General features: G+C 31.3%; 2 protein-coding genes across 2 annotated transcripts; both read right to left on the bottom strand.

Annotated features, from left to right (window-relative positions):
* Positions 1-13,599: 13,599 nt before the first annotated feature.
* Positions 13,600-14,955, bottom strand: LOC115997606. Its single transcript, XM_031237195.1, has 2 exons — positions 14,114-14,955; positions 13,600-13,969 (listed from the first exon to the last, which is right to left on the bottom strand). The coding sequence occupies exons 1-2, from the start codon at positions 14,282-14,284 to the stop codon at positions 13,685-13,687; spliced, it is 456 nt and encodes a 151-aa protein (XP_031093055.1). The 5' UTR covers positions 14,285-14,955; the 3' UTR covers positions 13,600-13,684.
* A 2,971-nt stretch (positions 14,956-17,926) lies between these two features.
* LOC115997429 lies at positions 17,927-21,949 on the bottom strand. The gene is made up of 5 exons (XM_031236983.1): positions 21,693-21,949; positions 19,345-19,756; positions 18,939-19,244; positions 18,468-18,870; positions 17,927-18,368 (listed from the first exon to the last, which is right to left on the bottom strand). Exons 2-5 carry the CDS (start codon positions 19,743-19,745, stop codon positions 18,246-18,248), a joined length of 1,233 nt encoding a protein of 410 aa, XP_031092843.1. The 5' UTR covers positions 19,746-19,756; positions 21,693-21,949; the 3' UTR covers positions 17,927-18,245.
* Positions 21,950-22,189: the final 240 nt, after the last annotated feature.

Below are 22,189 nucleotides of genomic sequence, written 5' to 3'. Positions count from 1 at the left end.
CGTTAGATTTTTAGTTTATATATATATATATATATATATATATATATATATATATATATATATATATATATATCTATAATTACAATTCAACATGGGGTGTTGGATTTTATTTTATAATTATAATTAATTTTTTTGATTATATATGTGTGTGTGAGAGAGAGAGAGAAAGAGAGATAGACAGAGAAAACAAAATAAACAATCATTCATATTCTTCTGTGTAATTACTATGGTAATCTCTCAATGTATACTTTTATACTTATGGTATAAAAGTGTAATTGTATAATATTAATGAATAATTGCATAGATATTAGTATAATTGACTAATAATAATTATGCTACTTTTTTTTGAGTACTACTGACTCAGTTACAATGTAGTATATAGTATCTGTTCATAGCTACTTTCTCAACCTATTGAAGCACAAAGAGTTTATACTAATAATAAGAGTAAATTGCACTTTTGGTCCTGTAACTATTGAGGTCTTTTTAATTTGAGTACGCGACTTTAAAAAGTAACAATTTAGTCTTCTAACTATGCATTTTTTAACAGATTTGGTCTTTCCGGCCATCACCGACCAAATGTTGCCGGAAAAACATAAATGTTTTAAAATTGTTTAATCATGGGGGTAAAATGGTCCATTCACGTCATGTCTTCTTCTTCCTCCTTTATCCCCACCGCCCATGTCTTCTTGTTCCTCCTTTTATGGGATTAAGACCTCATTAAATACTATTAGGTCCTCCGACTATAGCGTAATTCTTGATTTAGTCCTGAAGTATTTTTCGTACCCAATTTAATCCTCTGTCTTTTGAAATCACACCCAATGTCGTCCACCGTTACAATTGCCGTCAATGATCCGTTATTTTGAGGGCAAACTTGTCATTTTACTTGGTCAAACCCGTTTCTTCCTCTAGTTTAGTATCTTCCTCTGGTCTGGTCTCGGTCGCGACTCCATCTTCTTCGCTATCCGTCGATTAAACACAAAATATATTACCCAAAGTCGAAACCCGTTTCTCGCTAAGTGTAAAAATTGTAGAAATCAAAACCTAATCTGGAAGTCGACTAGAAATTGCACTGCGATTAGCTAGGGTTGGGTGATTTTGCGTCAACAATGGGGTATAGCAGAAGGCTTGGAGGCGGGGAAATCCCAAATTACGGTATGCGATTCTTGACCTTGTTTGTTGATTGTTCGATTGTTGTAGTGCCAAAGTGAGTATATATAATGCTGTGTTGTATAGTGGAAAGTACTTTCCAGCTTAGACAATTTCAGCATTTTTCATGGAGTAGTGGTCTTGTAACTTGAACCTTTTGTTTGTAGTGAATATTCCATATTCCACTTTCTTGAGTCCATGCTCCACTTGCTTCTTTTGGATAAAGTTACTCTTTTTATATTCCCATCATTCCTTGTTTGTGGGAATCTGACCACTTCAGGATTGGTGCACTACTTAACCGTTTGTGGTGGAAGTCTGACGTGTCATCCACTTCCGTCCATTTTGAATTCTCCCGCTCAGCACCTTTTCAATATTTTAACTCCATGATATTCTTCTTCTCCAAACTCGGGATATTTCATCCGCACGTGATGACTGTCATTCAGCCTCTTGGAGAAGTACCGGTTTATCGAAACCATCCTTGATGTCTCGATTGCTCGATGCCTCGATCCCCTGTATCGAGAGGTCTATCTCTCGAACATTTCTTACGTCTCGAACTGGACAGGTATATCGAGAGGTCCTTACCTCTCAAACTCGGCTTATGTCTCGAGACTTAGTTGATGTCTCGCAGACCCTTATTCCTCCAGTGTTGTCTCGTGCCTTCTTCAGATCTATCAATTAGCTTACAACACGAAAACTTCTAAGATGTTCAAACAAGTTTACCTTAAGCTTAAATATTTCCCGAGTTGAGCTCAAATTACCCGGTTGTATTTTCGCTCTCAGTTTACTTGTCGAACTTACATTGTTTTGCCTATGTATCGAGACTTGGGGATTTCTACTTAACAGTTGGTATCATCAAAACCTATTACATGATGTTCCTAACAATATATATATATATATATATATATATATATATATATATATATATATATATATATATATATATGCTTTCCTCCTCATTTTCATGTTCTTATTCTTCTTAACTTTTTTGTTACTTTTATTAATACCTAATAATAATTACCATAAATACTTATTAATAAATGTAAATTTATATTAGATAATTATATTAATTATTAAAGAAATATAATTTAATTGTACTATGGAAACATTATTTTTAATAATTTCGATTTAATAATATTATATCTTATTTATAAAAATTCTACCTAATAATTTTAATATTACAAGGGACATAATAAATATCATAAATAATGTTTAATAATTGTCAAGTTGTATTTGGCAATAAAAACTAATACTTAATTATTAAGTCAATTATAAAAAAAAATTTACCTATAGACACACTATTTTTAATTATTTCGATTTAATAATATTATATCTTATTTATAAAAATTTAAAGTAATACTTTTAGGACTACGGATGTGACTAAGGATTATCGTAATTATTAAGGGTATGTATTTAGCTTGGTAATAAAAAGACTTCAAAAATATGAATTATAGTAGCATGATAATCAATTAGTAAGACAATTATATTAGACAATCTAATTAATAATTTACTTTTAAATTATTTTTTTAATGATAGAATATTTTCCTAAAGTATATACACAAATCTATACTATATATAAAAGCATTATCCTCCTTCCAAACTTTCCCGCCCAAAGTTAGTGGCATTTTGGTAAAATCAGTTATTTTATTTATTTATTAATTATTAATTTATTAATTAATTTATTAATTATCCACCCGTGCGTGCCTATTATGGTTAATTGTTGGTGATTGAATAATTGGATTTATTAATTATCCATATATATATATATATATATATATTCACCTATAATACTATTATGGTTAGATGTTAAATTAAAATGTTAAATAGGTAATATAATATGGTAATATTAATTGGTGATTGAATAATTGATGATATAATTGGTGTGATATATTTGGTGATATATTTGTAATATATGTAATAGTATAAATAGAGCATTCTGCTTGACATTGTGACATTGTCAATAGCCACCGCTTTCTCAATAGCCATGTACGTATTCCTGTACTCTCTTATTTACACCGAATAGCAATGGCTTCACTTCACTTTGAGATTGTTGGTCGTGAACTCCATCCAAGGCTCATATGGGATATCATCAAGTTTAGAGTGCTCCGTGTCCTTCGTCTTCCAAAGACAAGAGGTTCTGCAAAAATAAACTCCATAGAGTGTGTGGTCCATGATTTAGAGGTATTTTTTTTACTATAATATTAATATTTATGCATATATGTAGTTTTTTTCACAACATTTTATTTTGACTCTACAAATTCAGAGAACATATTTATGATAGGGAAGATTACAATTTTTTTGAAGAGGAATGTGATTCAAATAATGAGGAATCCGTTTAAACCTCTGAAGTTTGAGATAGTTATCCAAAGATTGAAATAGTTATTATACTATAAAATAAAATGCTATTACAATTAGTTATTTCTTATATTATTCATTGTTCTTCTGTAATACGCATTTGACACTTATTAATAATAAAAGTCTATTAATAATACACATTGTTCTTCTACAATACGCATTCTTGGAATTGGAATTGGATATTATTAGTGTTGATTAAATTACACGACCTCTTCTATAAAAATCAATCACATATTACCAAATAAAGAGTTAAAAATCAAGAGTCAAAATTTAAAAAAAGAAAAAGAAAAAGAAAAAGAAGAACTTATTTTTACTCTTAAAATGATCAGACACATATATAACTTTACGGACATTATAGAAGGTCAAATATATATTAAAAAAAGCAATATATATTTTCCCTTCTTTCAATACCGACGTACTATTATTTCTATATATAAAATGAGTAATTTATGAAACGGGTAAGTGTTATTTGGGACGAAATTTATTGTATTTTAATTTTAATTTCTAACCATTTATAATCAAAATTCAAATGGTAATATCCTACTAACATGGTCAACCTTATTCCATTTTATATTCATATAACAACTTAACAAAAATATCAATTTTCTGAATTTAAAAAAGAGACACATTAATAAAAGGTATTTTAAAAATGAATAATGACATTCTTTTTCTAATTTTATCTCATAACGTTCATGGCAATAAAATCATTTTTAATCATTGACTACTATAAATTGACTGACCCCATCTTGTGTTTAAGTTTTTTTTTTTAAATAATTTATTAATTAATCAAATACTATTATTTAAAAAATCAATCACATATTACCAAATAAAGAGTTAAAAATTAAGAGTCAAAATTTTTTTAAAAAAAAACAAAAACAAAAACAAAAACAAAAAAACTTAGCATCACTCTTAAAATGGTCAGACACATATATAACTTTTCGGACATTATAGAATGTCCAATATATATTTTCCCTTCTTTCAATACGGACGTACTATTACTTCTATATATAAAATGAGTAATTTATGGAACGGGTAAGTGTTATTTGGGACGAAATTTATTGTATTTTAATTTTAATTTCTAACCATTTATAACCAAAATTGAAAAGGTAATATCCTACTAACATGTCAACCTTATTCCATTTTATATTCATATAACAACTTAACAAAAATATCTTCAATTTTCTGAGTTTAAAAAAGAGAGACATTAATATAAGGTATTTTAAAAATGAATAATGACATTCTTGATTCTTAGTAATATGGTAATGGTAATGGTAATTATTATTATGATAGAGTTTATTTATTTTGATATAATAATAATAATTATAATTGATAGAATAATATTAATTATAATCTATATATATCTATCTATTATCTATTATCTATTATATATATAATAATCTATATTATTATTATTATTATTATTATTATTATTATTATTATATATAAAATAATAGAAGTGCCTACAAACCTTTTCCCGCCCAAACTCAGGGTTTGACAAATTTAAGGAAACAATATTAATAATTAATAATAATAATAATAATAATAATAATAATAATAATAATAATATAACTTTTATGCATATTTGTGCCTTAATTGGCACCTAATTGATAGAAATTTGAAAAATGAAACGGAATAATATTAATAATAATAATAATAATAATAATAATAATAATAATAATAATAATAATATTGATATTGATATAACTCCTATGCATATTTGTGCCTTAATTGGCACCTAATTGATAGAAAATGAAAAAGGAAACGAAAATTACTAATTGGCTATAAATAAAAAAAATCCATAATTGATTAAAAATGAAAAGAAAACCGAAATTAATTATTAATACTAGAAAACGAAAATTGAAAAAGGAAATGGGAATTACTAATTGTCTGCAAATAAAAAAAAATATCCCTAAGCCAGGCCTATAAAATGATATGATCGAACTTGGGCTTGCCTTTCCCCTGTGCATTACTCAAGAGATTCAGGAATTGGATTCTCTCTCTAAGGTTTTTCCAAGAACGGTGGATCGCTGTCATCATTCTCGGCCTTGATCGTCGTAGCCATTAACATTTCCATTGGTCTGTATTCTCTCTTAGTTTTTTTTTTTTTTCTAATTTCTAAGTTTTTCACATGTATGCATATGTTTATTAGCACGTCTTCCGTGTGCAGGAACATGTATGCATATGTTTAAAGATGGGTTCTCTTTTTTTTTTTTTTTTTTTTTTTTAAAAGCAGGAATGTAAATCAAAGAAATTAAACATATGACAACTATATATTAAATTCATCAAATGATGCATTGCCCCATTAGAAATGTTTGGTTTCTTAAGATTTCTTTGCCTGTATAGATAGTGTACAATTTATTAACTCCTGAGATTAACTGAAAATGGGTACTTGACTAACAGGAATTTGGATAAAAATTTATTCTTGATCAGTTAACGAACTTGATTTCAGTTGAATGGGTGGTTATATTTAATTCTCCATTCCATCCTTTTAGCTGGAGTTCAAATGGAATGAATTCTTAGAAGTTTTACTCAACCATTGGGTATTCTCGCCCAAACAATAGTAAAGATAAAATCAAAACGAAAACGGATTTTACTAATTGAAAATATAAAAAGATCCAAATGAAAAAGGAAACAGAAATTAGACAAGTTGGAAAAGGAAAAGGATATTACTAATTGACTGAAAATTATTTAAAAACTTTTAAAAAAAATTAATTACACTTTTCTTTTGAAAACTTTAAATTATTTTTATTTTAAAGAAATTAATTAAACATGGGTTGTTAGATTTTTATAATAATTACAATTAATTCATTCAAATTATTAAATATTGAGGAGGAAGAAAAAACCAAATGCGATACGGTGAAAATGAATATAATTAAGGTATAAAAGTATAATTGCACATATATTAGTGTAATTGACTAATAATAATTACCTAATAATTATTACGGTAATTAATCTAAACATTGGTCGTTGAATTTATTTTTATAATAATTAAATTATTTGTCATTTTCTCATATTTATTTTAGTAATAATATAATTACATAAGTCATATTACATATCAATCTTTTTAAGATAATTGTAGTCAAACAAGTCATATATTATTCAATTAATTGAGTAAACTTTTGCACTAATCTTATAATCAAATAAATATGCACGTTCAATATTATAATTCTTTATAATGTCATCTTTATTTTTATTATCTTAATATATATATAAAAAAATTATATGTGCATCGCACGGGTAATTGGACAATTATTTGCTCTAATTCAATCAAGAAAAACATCATACAACATAATCGATCCAACCAATTTCATCAATTACGATATATAATATTCGATGTTATAATTTATATAATTGTATATCAATTCAAATATTTTTAAAATATTACAACAAAGTGCAACGCATGGGCGAAAATACTAGTTATACTAATAAATATAGTGTTAAAAGTATATATATATATATATATATATATATATATAAAAGCCATAAAAGTGTCATAATAATTAAATGGAAAAATGAGAATATAATTTATTTTGTAATAATATTATACATTACATATAAAATAAGTATATTAGACAATTATGCTAATAGATAATTAATATTTATTTACATTCATTTTGGCAGTTATTACAAAAAATTAATTTCTTATAACTGCCGAAATTAATGTACCTAAATATTAATTATCTATTTGCAAAATTGCCTAATATACTTATTTTAAATTTAATGTATAATATTATTAGTACAAAATAAATTATATTTTCACTCTTCCATTTAATTATTATGATACTTTTATGGTTATATATTTATTTATTTATACTTAAGGTATAATATTATAAGAACGTAGAAAATAAATTATTCTTTCTATTTTTCTGTGTTATTACTATGGTAATTTTACGCTACTTTCTCTCTATATATTTTTATACTTAAATAAAAGTATAATTACACAATATTTTTTTACAAACATAATTACAGAATATTAGTTTAATTGACTAATATTTATTATGATAATTATAGTAATAATTACCATAATAATAGTATAAATAAAATTATATATATATATACTTAAGGTATAATACTTTGAGAACAAAATGAATTTTATATATATATATATATATATATATATAAATGGTGGTCTAGGCGGCTAGCCGGCTAGGCAACCGCCTAGGCCGCCTAAGCCCCGCCAAAGCACCGCCTAGGCCGCTTAGGCGTTGACGGCCTAGGCATCGACTAGACCGACTACGCACCGACTAGGCCTTCCAGTCGGTCGATTAACTATTGTTCTTTTTTTTAATGGGTTATTTCACTCAAAACAACATCGTTTTGAGCGAAATAATCCTAAATTGTACAAACTTTAGATATTTTTTAGGTTAATATTTAATATTTTAGTATTAACTATTAAAGTATTATATAATTTATAATTATTAGTCTTTATAAAATTAAAAATACTTAAACAAATTTTTAAAAAATAAAAAATAAAATAAAAAAATACACGAACGCCTAGGCGCCGATTAATCCCCGGCTAGGCGTCCTAGGCGCTAGGCGCTCCCCGAGCGCCTAGGGAGCGCCTAGCGATTTTTTCAACCATGCTAATTACTATGGTAGTCTCTCTCTATATATTTCTATACTTAAAGTATAAAATTATAATTGTACAATATTAGTATAATTACTTAATAATTATTATTGTAAATAACTAAAATATTAATCACACATATATTAGTATAATTGACTAATAAGTGTTATGATAATTAAGCTAATAATTATATAAATATTAATATAATTATAATTAAACATGGGTCGTTAGATTTTTAGTTTATATATATATATATATATATATATATATATATATATATATATATATATATATATATTACTATAATTACAATTCAACATGGGGTGTTGGATTTTATTTTATAATTATAATTAATTTTTTTGATTATATATGTGTGTGTGAGAGAGAGAGAGAAAGAGAGATAGACAGAGAAAACAAAATAAACAATCATTCATATTCTTCTGTGTAATTACTATGGTAATCTCTCAATGTATACTTTTATACTTATGGTATAAAAGTGTAATTGTATAATATTAATGAATAATTGCATAGATATTAGTATAATTGACTAATAATAATTATGCTACTTTTTTTTGAGTACTACTGACTCAGTTACAATGTAGTATATAGTATCTGTTCATAGCTACTTTCTCAACCTATTGAAGCACAAAGAGTTTATACTAATAATAAGAGTAAATTGCACTTTTGGTCCTGTAACTATTGAGGTCTTTTTAATTTGAGTACGCGACTTTAAAAAGTAACAATTTAGTCTTCTAACTATGCATTTTTTAACAGATTTGGTCTTTCCGGCCATCACCGACCAAATGTTGCCGGAAAAACATAAATGTTTTAAAATTGTTTAATCATGGGGGTAAAATGGTCCATTCACGTCATGTCTTCTTCTTCCTCCTTTATCCCCACCGCCCATGTCTTCTTGTTCCTCCTTTTATGGGATTAAGACCTCATTAAATACTATTAGGTCCTCCGACTATAGCGTAATTCTTGATTTAGTCCTGAAGTATTTTTCGTACCCAATTTAATCCTCTGTCTTTTGAAATCACACCCAATGTCGTCCACCGTTACAATTGCCGTCAATGATCCGTTATTTTGAGGGCAAACTTGTCATTTTACTTGGTCAAACCCGTTTCTTCCTCTAGTTTAGTATCTTCCTCTGGTCTGGTCTCGGTCGCGACTCCATCTTCTTCGCTATCCGTCGATTAAACACAAAATATATTACCCAAAGTCGAAACCCGTTTCTCGCTAAGTGTAAAAATTGTAGAAATCAAAACCTAATCTGGAAGTCGACTAGAAATTGCACTGCGATTAGCTAGGGTTGGGTGATTTTGCGTCAACAATGGGGTATAGCAGAAGGCTTGGAGGCGGGGAAATCCCAAATTACGGTATGCGATTCTTGACCTTGTTTGTTGATTGTTCGATTGTTGTAGTGCCAAAGTGAGTATATATAATGCTGTGTTGTATAGTGGAAAGTACTTTCCAGCTTAGTGTAGGTTCCATGGTTTGTTGTTTACTGCAATTTTTTTAGAGTTGTATGCTGGTGGTAATGGTAGGGACCATCTACTTTCCAGCTGTATTGCTTTGCTTAGTTATTTACTGTACATTGTGTGGAGTATTTGTTTAAAACCTCGAAATGCTGCAATGTAAATCTGCCATCTGCTTTGTTGTCTTTATTAGATTGGGGACCACATATTTTTGAAATACATATTGAATTGAGTTATTGCTGCTTTGTCATGTTAGTTGGTTTATTTATATAGTTTTATGTTGACCTATTGAAATCAGGAGAAGAAAATGATCTGTTCACAGTTAAGATTAGACATGGGGGAAACTTAAGTCATTCTGGATCTACTTCCTATGTGGGAGGGTATTGTGATTATTTTGATAATGTTGAAGTAGATGAATGGGGTTATATGACTATTAAGGATCTACTAAATGACTTAGGGTTCAACATTGAGGATTGTAATGTATATGCAGTGGTTGGGGATAAATTGACTAACGTGATTTCAGATTTAGAGGCATGGGATTTAATAGATTTTGAAGGTAGGGCTAGATAAGTTGAGCTATGGGTTGGTTTGGGTGAATTGGATGCAGTAAGTGAAGAGGAGGGTAGTGAGGATGGGTTGTTTGACTGTAATATTGATTACAATGAACAAGAAGGTGATGACATTGAATTTGCAAGATCAATTGATCCAACTGTGGAGTATGATGGTGTATTGCCAGGGGAGAAAGGTGTGGGTGAAGATGAGGAGCAATGGGAAAATATTGACCATCCGATTGAATATTCTGATGAAGGTTCACCATATGGTAGTGATGAAGAAGGGGAAAAAGAGAAATTCCCACATTTTAGGGCTTCTACTGACAAGGAATGTCCTGTGTTTAGTATTGGCTTAAAATTTGCTTCTAAATCTGATTTTAAAGATGCCATAATACAGTATGCTTTTAAGAATGGAAGGATTTAAAATTCTCCAGAAATGATAAGGTTCGGTATGTGGTGACTTGCAAACACATTGGATGCCCATGGTCAATCACTCTTAGGTTAGAGCAACATTCTAATACTTGGAGGGTTACTACCTTTAATGATTCCCATATTGATTGTCCTTGGGTGAAAGAAAACAGAATGGTTAAGGCAAGTTTGCTGGCAAAAAGGTGGAAGAATGAAGTGAAAGGCCATCCTACATGGACAACCAAGGAGTTTAGGGCCAAAATATGTAGTGATGAGCATTTCACTGTGACCAAGAGGCAAGCAATAAAGGCCATGAAGCTTGCTAGGTCTGCAATTAAGGGAGAACTTGAGGATCGTTTCAACAAGTTTTGGAGCTACTACCATGAGATACAAAGGTCTAACCCAAACACAACTTCTTTGGTTAAATTGAGTAATGTTGTTGAAGAAGAAGGGAAGAAAAGGTTTATGAGGTGGTATGTCAGTTGGGAGGCTTGCAAAGAGGGGTTTAAGCACTGTAGGAAGATTATAGGAGTTGATGGCTGCTATCTTAAGGCCAAGTATGGTGGAATGTTGCTAACTGCCACAGCATTAGATCCCAATGATGATATTTTTCCCCTAGCTTATGCAATTGTTGAGGGAGAAACTACGGAATCTTGGATTTGGTTTTTGCAGATACTAAGGAATAGCTTGGGGATTACTGATGTTGGTGGGCATTACATGATGTTTGTTTCAGACAAACAAAAAGGCTTAATTCAAGCATTTCAAAAAGTTTTTCCAAATTCAAGCCATAGGTTTTGTGTTAGACACTTGTGTGCCAATATGAAGACAGCTGGTTTTCATGGAAAGGCTATTAAAGATACATTGTGGACTGCTGCTAGGGCAACTACAGTCAATCAGTTTACCACAGCAATGAGAAGCCTGAAAAAAATGGACATAAGTGCCTTTGAATGGCTGACAGACAAACACCCTAGTGAATGGTCAAGATCACACTTCAATGAGCATGATGTGTGTGATATGCTAGTGAATAATGTATCTGAATGCTTTAATGCAATGATACTTGAAGCAAGGGAAAATCCTCTAATAAATTGTCTAGAGAGTTTAAGGGAGATTTTGATGAAAAGGTTGTTTGAGAAAAGGGAAGAAGCTAGAAAATGGAAAGGACCAATCTGCCCAAACATTTTAAAGAAGTTAGCTGCCATTGAGAAAGCTGCTGGAGGATACATGCCTATACAGTGTGATTTGATGCTATTTGAAGTGAAGGGAATGTATACAGATGAACATTAGAAAGTAGACTTAGGAAGAAGAATGTGTTCTTGCAGGAAGTGGGATTTGACTGGAATTCCATGCAAACATGTTGTTGCTGCAATTTGGATGAAAAAAATTCCATGCAAACATGTTGTTGCTGCAATTTGGATGAAAAAACAAAGATGCAAACATGTTGTTGCTGCAATTTGGATGAAAAAACAAAGGCCTATTGAGTATGTTAATATCTGTTACAGCAAGGAAACATACTTGGCAGTGTATGCAAGATCCATAAATCCTATGCCTGGTCCTAATAGATGGCCTGAAACAGAAAGGGTGGCACCACTACCCCCTATGTACACTGCAAGGGCTGGGAGGCCTAAAAAACTAAGGAAAAAGGGAGCAGATGAGGTGACACAAAAACCAAAGGGTGCCAATAGATTTTCAGTTGATGGGATCCATCTTTCAAGGACCCATGTGACATTGCATTGCACCTACTGTAAGCAAAAAGGACACAATAGTAGAAAATGTCCATTGAAAGGGAATCAGGTAAAGAAATCATTGCTTTGCACCTACTTTACTATCTCACTGTTATTTACTACCTCAATGGATTCATTTTCTTTTTTAGCCAAACAAATCACCACAGCAGAGAAGGCCATCATCACAACAGCATGCAAATGAAGCTTCTTCTCAGGATATTCCAGAGTCTCAACCCATTCCAGATTCAGCCCCAGAAAATCCATCACATGAGGTAGTTTTAAGCTAAATTAAACTTACTTTACTATCTCTCTGTTTTTGTGCTTATTTATGTTTCAAGTTTGTATTGTGCTTGTTTCAGATTGAAGTAGGAGATCAGTTGGTTTATAATGATGAAATGCATAGCATAAATCTGCCCGGTGAAACAGAGAATACATCACATGAGGTAATCTTACTTGCAAAATCTGGTAAACAATTGCTTCACAGTTTGAGGTACTTGATGAATTATGTTTATGTGTTTGTTCTAGTTTGAAGTAGGGAATGATGAAATCCATACTCTAAATATTCCAAGTGAAATAGAAAGTCCATTTGTTGAGGTATTTTTAAGGCTTACATGTTGGTTTGCATTTGTTTTACAGTTTTAGGTTGTAGATGAAATATGTTAATGTATTTCTATTCAGTTTGAAATAGGAAATGATGAAGTGCATCACAGAAATCTGCCTAGGAATCTAGAAAATCCATCACATGAGGTATTTTCAGTTTTAAGGCTTAATTATTGTGCTCGTTCATGCTAATCTTTGATTGTTTGTTAAATGAACTATTAACTGCAATTGATAGGTTGATGTTGGACATGAGGATGTGCAGTTAGTGCAAGTGCCATTTCTTAGAGAACAAAGGGCGGTTCAACAACCCCCTACTTCTAAAAAACAGAAGACTCTTGGCTTGAAAAGGCAAGTGAAAACAAATCATGTGGCTACAAGAAAATACAGAACAAGGTCTACCGTGGGTTCAAGTCCAAATGCAAAGGGAATTTCAGTGAACCAATTGAACTTGAGTGAAATGTTGGGCAGTGTTGGTAGAAATGATGGTAGTTTTTGGGTTTAAGGTTAGCATGGTTTTGTTAATATCTAAAAGGGAAAAAACCAAACTGTTGCCATGGTTTCTTTTGTCTTTGTTAGCAGTCTTAAGCCTTGATTTTTTTGGAAGGGCCTCTATTGCCTAGGTTGGCAATACCATGATAGAAGCATGGTTTTTTGGGTGGAATGTAAGATACAAAAACAGCAATGTAAAATTGCATTTTTTTGAAGGGGCACTTTTTGCCCAATTAATATATTCTATGTTTTTGCTCATTTTTTGTATTGTCTTTCTCAAACACCAATTTCAACACAACATAAAACATGGCATTAAGAACCATAAACATAGTGAACATTGCACATACAAAATAGTGAACAATTACATATTGCTCATGACAACCTATAAAAATCAGTAGGTTGTGAACATTTCTTTGGCACCACATTACTCATTAGTAGTCCTATTACTACTCCTAGTGCTAATAGTAACAATCCTTTGAGCCATTTCACATTACACTCGTTTTTTGGACCATTGCCGGTTCGTAATTTGGATGCTTTGAGCCTCTCAATTTCTTCCTCATTTCGGTTCACCCTCTTCAACAATTCGGGAATGATTTTCTTCGACCGTAAGCACATTGGAGGATCAAACCAAGCAAAAAATCCACACGAGTGCATTCCCTGTATACACACAATTACTCATTCAAAATTGGCAATGGGTAACCCTAAACCCAAAACGAACAAAAAATTCGAAAAAATCAAAAATAAAAAACTCACATTACACTATGAACTACAAACACAACAAACACAATTCTGAAATCTTACATTGATACCAACACAATTCCAAAATCTTCGTCCAGGATTCTCAGAACTCCATGAGGTTTGAAGGGTTAATTCATTACCACAATTACAATGGAGAATAGGAATCAATTCTCCAAAGTGTAATCTTTGCTTCACTGACCCAGATGATAATGAAGAAGCCTCTCTCTTATGCATCCTCCTTGGCTTGAGCAAATCTTCAATTCTGGACAGAAATGGCTTGACCCTTGGGCAGAGGAGGAAAGAAATGCTATGCGATGCTGTGTTCTCAATTCTGGACGGAAATAATGGATATAACAACGAAGGAAATAGCTAAATAATTTTAAATGACAACTTTGCCCTTGATAATAACGATGGAAACGCTCAATTTCTAACGGTGGACGATATTGGGTACCGTTTCAAAAGACAGAGGATTAAATTGGGTACGAAAATACTTCGGGACTAAATCAAGAATTACGCTATAGTCGGAGGACCATTTTGGGTATTAACTCATTAGGATTTGTAAAAATTTCAATCGAATAATTTCAAAATTGTAATAAAGTTTCTAAAAGTTTGGATCTCATACAACTTAGAATTCGCTGATACCAAAAATGGTGGGAGTCAAGTGAAGTATTCTGGGATCTCACGAACGCGTCCTATGCTGCCGGCCCGGAGCCGGTCGCCGGGTTCTGCATATTAGTCTTGATCAACTCCGAAATCGTCTTGTTCCTCGGAGACAACGACCAAGAATTAGCTTCAAAGAAGTGTAAAGTCGCCGCCTCTTCACTGGTTTCCCGGTGTGAGTATTTCGCCGCCGCCGCCAGATCTGAAACGCAACCTTTTCCCCAGAGATTTTGAGGCATAAAATCCTTAAAATATTTGCCCCCTAGCTGGCAGCCAAACCCCATCCCATTTATCTCTTATTTTATGTTCTTATCACATACAGAAACAAACAAATTGAGGTGAAGAGGTCAATGCATTCATCTTCCAAAATGATGGTCTGTCGGCATGAAGAGAGTGAAGCCGGCGGCGCCTTCATCATCCCGGTCGAATTCAGCTTTTTTATAAAATTAATGACTGTTTTGCCCTCACGGGTAATTAATTATAAATGGTTTGCAATTTTCCGGCCAAATTTGGCAGGTGATTTGGCCGGAAGGACCAAATCTGTTAAAAAATGCACAGTTAGAAGACTAAATTGTTAGTTTTTAAAGTCGCGTACTCAAATTAACAAGACCTCAATAGTCACAGGATCATAATTATTAATAACTTTCTCAACCTATTGAAGCACATCATCCATGTGCGAGTGTTTTTTGAGACACCAGATGCCACTAGACTACAAGGTCTTTAACAATAATTATGCTACGTAAGTTAATAAATACACAAATGTTAGTATAGATTTAGCTAAACATGGGTTGTTGTATTTAGTTTTATAATAATTACAATTAAATTATTTCTCTTTTTAACCATATTTATTTTAGTAATAATATAATTACACATAGATTTTTTCAAGATAATTGCATACAAACGAGTCATATATTGTTCAATTAATTGAGTGATACTTTTGCATTAATCTTATAATCAGATAAATGTACACTTTCAAATATTAAAATTGTTTATAATTTCATTTTTTATTTTATTGTCTAATTATATAATAAAAAAATGTATTCGTGCATCGCACGTGTAAATTGAGATAGGAACGAAATTGGTTTTCCGGATTGAGTGAGAGGGGGGAACGGTCGTGTCAGAGGTGGTAAATTATGCTATGGACCATAGTCCACCTTGCAAGGTGGACTCTGGTCTATGTTCATAATTTTAGAACTCTATGTTTATCAATGTATTTTTTTTTAAATGTTAATAAATGAATTAGCTTATCCAATGTAGTTTTTTTTTTTTTTTTTAATTCCAAGCTATACCGTTTTCATCCGATTACCATATTGTTTGCAAACATCATTATTTTACTCTAAGAAGTCTAACTATAACACGTTAAAAAATTAACCAAATTAATTACACAAATAAAACCCTAAGGATAAAGTATAACCTAAAGAGCCAAATTTTGACATGTTTAGGTAGAATTATAGCTCTTAACATATTACACAGCTCAACTGTTAGGCAAAAATACACAACAAATAAAACATGTCCACAAATCAAACATTCATGAAATAAGGTTAATCTATACACTTAAAAAAAAAACAGAGTTAATCTATACATGCCTGCTTTCGAAATGTCTTATAATTCATGAAGTACTAAGGTTCTGGATATTTTACTCCAATAATTTTGAAATAAAGCACTAAAAAGTTGTAATTCTAGATAACTTACTTCATTAGTGATGTAAATTAAAATAAGTATAAAAATTTACAATAAAAATATATAATATACTATCAATGTCATCTACAAAAAGATTTTCAATAATATGTAATTCAAAACAGTTACATTGATATACTATTATGTTTTCTTTTTATACAAAGATGACAAAATTGATATATATTAACACAGAAAATATATCATCTGTATAAATAATTTCTATAACTGAGTTGCTGGACAACGAGATAATTAGCCCAATTAATACAAATCATAAACATTGATATATAAAATGTCTAAAGTTTCAGCACCGGATGCATATATATACACATTGGCTATTAATTAGGTAATTATTTGCTCAAATTCAAACAATGATAACATTAGAAAACATAATCGATCAAACTCAATTCTTCAATTGCACTATATAATATTCGATATTATGATTTACATAATTGTATATCGATCTAAATATTCTAAACATATTATAGCAAATCCATTCCGTGCAACGCACGGGCGGAAATACTAGTTTATTAAAAAAAAATTCATATATTTATTATATGATGTTTTGATAATAAATTTTTTTTTTTAGTGTTGTATTTAGACAATGGTGATCCTACTTTTAGGTGTGAACATTGTGATGCATTATTTTGGTATGATGAGAGATTAAAGAGTGTAAAGGGAATAGTTTGCCTAAATATTCCATATGTTGTGGTAATGGTAAAATTAAGTTGTCACCTATCATTCATCCACCCAAGATCATATTCGATTTGTTTTTTAGTGGATATCATAGAAGTAAAAATTTCTTGCAAAATATACGATCTTACAATAATATGTTTAGTTTTACATCAATGGAAGAGCGAATTGATAAACAAGTAAATAAATTTCCACTTGATGGGGACTTTATTACCTATGAAGGTAATTCAACGAAATTTGCACAGCTATACATTCATGACTCTGAAAATAAAGTTGCAAATAGAATCAGCATTATCAGGTATGATTACAAGTTGTTTTAAATATTATTACAATTAATTTGTTGCTTACGCTTTCAAAATTTATCTTTCTTTGGCTCTTTTCTAACTTTTAAGCAAAGAAAGTGATGTACAAGACTTACACTCTCATATTGTTGCTTAGGGGGTAAACAAATCAAATATTTTTGTACTCAAAAAAAAAATCAAATATTTTTAGTTCGATTCGTGATTCGAATTCGAATTCGAATACGAATTCGAATTATTCGAATACAAATCCGTATTCGAATACATATTTCGAATCAAATTTTATTCGAATTGAATACGAATCAGAATATATTTGATTTGACTATATTCAAATATATATATATATATATATATATATATATATATATAAAATATTAGCATAATAGTATATTAATAGAAAACTTTATGTTATTTAAATTTAAAATTTATTACATTTTATCTTAATTTGTTGGAGAACTTGTAAAAAAATTAAGTTAGGCATTTTGAATTCGAATATTCGAGTCGAATCGAATATATTCGAATAATATAGTCAAATCGAATACGAATAAAATTTTAGATTCAAATATTTATCAAATACGAATTCAAATAGTTCTCAAAATAATCGAATTCGAATCAAATAGTAAGATATTTGATTCGATTCAATTCGTTTACACTCCATTGTTGCTGATATCCAAGCTGTTTTATATGAGTGCAATGTTTTGATTAAATAATTTCAAATGGCTAGAGAAGCTATCTAGTCAAATCCAAGAGTAGAGGTCAAAATAAAGTTGATTGGTAAGCATAACACAGATGCTCGAAGGTACAATTTGCCGATAGTGTCATACAAAACTAATCTTCAACTAATCTTCAACAAACCGCAGGGAAATCAACTAATCTTCAACAAACCTCTCTGGTATACTTACCATAGCTGCGTAATGTAAAACAGCCCAGCAGTTCGGGCGAAACTCTTCTATGGCATCACAAACTTGAGAAAATTCTAAGTTATCTGAATGCTATTTAAAACAAAAGAAAAAAAACAAACAAACAAAAAAATTAGTATTAAAAAAAAAATTAAAACTAACTTTAAAAGATTATTTAACTAATTTTTTTACCTCGATAGCGTGTGTCGCAAGATTTCGCATAGTTCTTATCATAAACTTTAATTGATTATTTGCAATGAGCTGTGAGGGAGGATCTGCCTTTTCTTGTGAAGGAGGATCTGCCTTTTCTTGTGAGGGAGGCGTTGGCTTACTAGGTACAAAGTTGAAGCAGTCTCTGATGATGCTATTACTAATATCTTCGGAATACCACTTGGCATTTTCACCAACAATATCACTATATTGCATTTTCTTAAATGCCAATCCCAATGAATTCGTCACCGTAATCCAGTCTTTTGACTTTAGGTTCTTTGAAGACATTATCCGTTGAAATTTCACAGCAAAATCCAAAAGCCATTCTTTGCTAGCATCCATATAAAACCTCGGATGCATCCGAAGCATTTTAAATTGATTTATGCTGAAAAAAAAAAAATTAGAACTAAACAAAAAAGAATAAGATATAATTAAAATGTTTGAAATACTTACTTATTTGGCTCAAACGAGTCAAGCACCTTACGAAGAAGCAATAGGTCCTTTGGGAGTTCTGCATTAGTTATACCTATCCATTTGTTGAACACCATTCGACTAACATTTTTCGTGCATTTCAACTTTTCATTCTTTTTAAGTTCATAGGGTTGTACAAACCCGACCTTGATTATCAAAATTTCAGATTTGGTGAACATTTTTTCAGATTGCGTGATCTTTTCAGATTTGACAAAAAACAAATCTGAGGACGTCACTGTAAAATCATGACAAATCTCACGTACAGCTGTGAGACTGTCAAACAGGGATCTGCAAAATATTAAATGTGAAAAAAAAAAGTTAAAACTAAATATAAATATTTACTTTATAATAAATAACATAGATAAAACATATAATTATATCAACTAACCTTAAAGGATAAAGAAATCCATCCTTATCATCCAGTTTAGTTTCACCACTACCCAACTTTTTCATGGTTTTAATCTCCTCATCCAGGGTTTTAATAACCTCCTCTGAAATTACCAAAAACATATCCTGTTCATTTAGAACACTTAAATAGTAAATTTTTAATCGGCATTTGTGTTCTTTGCGGTAGTAACTCTGAATCAACTTATAGTCATGCCACTTCGCGGACAATCTCCAAAGACTGCAGCGTATTTCGTCAAATCCAAATCCAACATTAAGCAAACCCTTGGCATGACCTTTGTTAACTCTTTCCTTAAGGGTAAAAGTTAAATCTTTTAACTCAAAAGTTTGGTCAACCACACTACCAAAATTATCAATATCCACTGCCAATTCTTCAATAGACATAATTTGTCTACCTACATCATTATTAAAAAAAAATTAATTCGAAATACTAAATTATCAAATAAAAATTTTAAAAATCAACAATAACATACAAACACACTAGCAAATAATCAATTTCAAAGAAGTAAAACAACCAACACTTAACCTCAATGGCAGGCTACCAAAAAACCTGAATATAATCACACAATTCCACAATTAATAGTTAAAAATTCTAACTAGTCCAATTGCAGTAATACTAGTATACTACAAATACTAAACTCCGAGGGAGTGAGGAGTGAGGGCGTGAGGGAGGCAATCAGGGCTATGGAGTTTTTGTATTGGGCTAATGGAGTAGTAGGCATTGGTTATTGGATTGGGCAAAAAACAGTAAAAAGTCTTCCTATCAAGTAGGGGTGTAAATAGGCTAGGCCAAGCCGGGCTTTAGAAAATTAGGCATCGGCCTGCTATGAAAATCTAAAGCTTGAGTCTGGGCCTGCATGTAGGCTTTTTGTTAGGCTCAAGCCTGAGCCTACAGTTGACCTGGCCTGAAGCCTTTTTAAAAGCATGTTTAATATATAGGCTAGTCAAAAGGCTTTAAGATAGGTCTTAAATAGGCTTGGACCATGTTTAAATAGGCTTTGAGCCTATTTAAAGGCTACATGTTAAAGCCTTTTAAAGCATAAATCCAACAATACAAGTTAAATAACCACAAAAGCACAAATCCATAATACAAAAATTCAACACAAATTTAACAACAAAACCATAAGTCCATATACAAAAATCTAATATAATTAGATAAATTTAATACAACGTCTTGAAAATCCATCAATAACAAGAATGTAAACATAATAGCATTCAAAGATAAAATGAAACAAGTCACGGGCTCACGGTTTCGTCATAATCTCCTCTTGTTCAGAATTCTACTACACAATAAAAAAAAATTGAAAATGAATAACTAAGTTCATTACAAGTTCAAGTGCTCAATAATTCATAAACAGCACTGCATAATTAAACAACTAAACAGGTAAGTACTAAGTAGGTAATTAAATTTCATCTAGCAGTTCCAATTTTCAAACCTATAAAGCATAATTAAACAACTAAACATAATTAGTCTTAGGAATAGATTATTTGGATTTAAATTCAATTGGCATGCATACCACCTCACATAAGCAACCTAGTTTCAGTCAAATTAAAAGACAATATGAAGGACAAAGTAATGGTGATCAAAGGTAGTATTTTCCATTTCAAGTGGAAGACACCTCAGATCCACTTTCTCTACTTAATTCCACTATTCATATACCTTTCCAGTTTTCATCTTTGTGGAGAACTCAGCTGGATGGATGGCATGTTTGCTTTTAAACCTGGGAAATATTTTTTCTAGATTTTCCTCCACAATATTCAAGATGCTCACATCAACCCTCTTTCTGCTTTAATTTTCGCCCATTTTCTTTTTTCATTTTCAACACACAACACAGATTAATAATATAATATGCACCCATAAATCACCAAAGGATTCTTCTTTAATTACTACTTAATTTAAGCAATCAACAACATTTTAGTTTCCGAAGAAGCATCTTGAGGAATCAAACTATATCTGTTATTTCCTCTATTGGATTAGGAGCACAGGTTTCTTCACTTTCTTGTAACATTTCATAAACTTGATATTTGGAATCTGTTTAAACTTTCAATTCAATAAACAAATCTACAAATCTATAATAGTTTACTAAACAACTCACTTCATAAACTGCACATCTATAATAGTTTACTAAACAACTCACTTACTAAAACAAGCAAGAAGCCAACATAATGACACCCAATCCATAAACAAATAGGGAGGTCAATCGGGCAAGCCCAGTCAATAGATAGATACATCCATTTTCAGATTCATACATATATACACATAGATAGAAACATTCATACATATATTACAGTATATAATATTCTGGAAAAAAGGGTGAGCCAAAGAATTACCTGGGCAGTGACTGAAGGGAAAAGGAGAGAAGAGTGGTCGTAGGTGTGCAGCGACTGAGCGTGGAGGTAGGAGATTCGGCCGCTGCGACTGAGCGTGGAGAGGCGGTCGGTGGTCGTAGGAGAGTCGGCGGCTGGCGGTGACCGTAGGTGGGGGCTGGGCGGCGGTGACACGCTGTAAATGAAAATGTGGGGGCTGGGCGGCGGTGACACGCCTGGCGGTGACCGTAGACACGCCTGGCGGTGACCGTAGGTGGGGGCTGGGCGGCGGTGACACGCTGTAAATGAAAATGTACCGAAATTATCTGAAGTCAAACCCTAGTTTTACTGCCTTTTTTTTGGGGACACGCTGTAAATGAAAATGTACCAAAATTGTATCCAAAGAGTTAACAGTTGCCTTCACTGAGGCTCGAACCCACTCTCATCATCTATGTGAGAGTGTAAATCAAAACACCGAATGTCACTAGACCACAAGGTCTTTGGCTATTGTTTTAAGCTTT

This window comes from Ipomoea triloba, chromosome 11 (genome assembly GCF_003576645.1).
Source record: "Ipomoea triloba cultivar NCNSP0323 chromosome 11, ASM357664v1".
NCBI lineage: Eukaryota > Viridiplantae > Streptophyta > Magnoliopsida > Solanales > Convolvulaceae > Ipomoea > Ipomoea triloba.
This window is presented reverse-complemented; position numbering and strand designations above follow the sequence as displayed.

Excerpts from the sequence above, each read along its gene's own strand:
- LOC115997606 (XM_031237195.1), bottom strand. The coding sequence starts at position 14,284 with ATGCATAAGAGAGAGGCTTCTTCATTATCATCTGGGTCAGTGAAGCAA. Across the intron at positions 13,970-14,113 it reads GGAATTGTGTTGGTATCAAT|GGAATGCACTCGTGTGGATT; the intron begins GTAAGATTTCAG and ends GTGTGTATACAG.
- LOC115997429 (XM_031236983.1), bottom strand. The coding sequence starts at position 19,745 with ATGTCTATTGAAGAATTGGCAGTGGATATTGATAATTTTGGTAGTGTG. Across the intron at positions 18,871-18,938 it reads GACTCGTTTGAGCCAAATAA|CATAAATCAATTTAAAATGC; the intron begins GTAAGTATTTCA and ends TTTTTTTTTCAG. Across the intron at positions 18,369-18,467 it reads TTGCGACACACGCTATCGAG|CATTCAGATAACTTAGAATT; the intron begins GTAAAAAAATTA and ends TGTTTTAAATAG.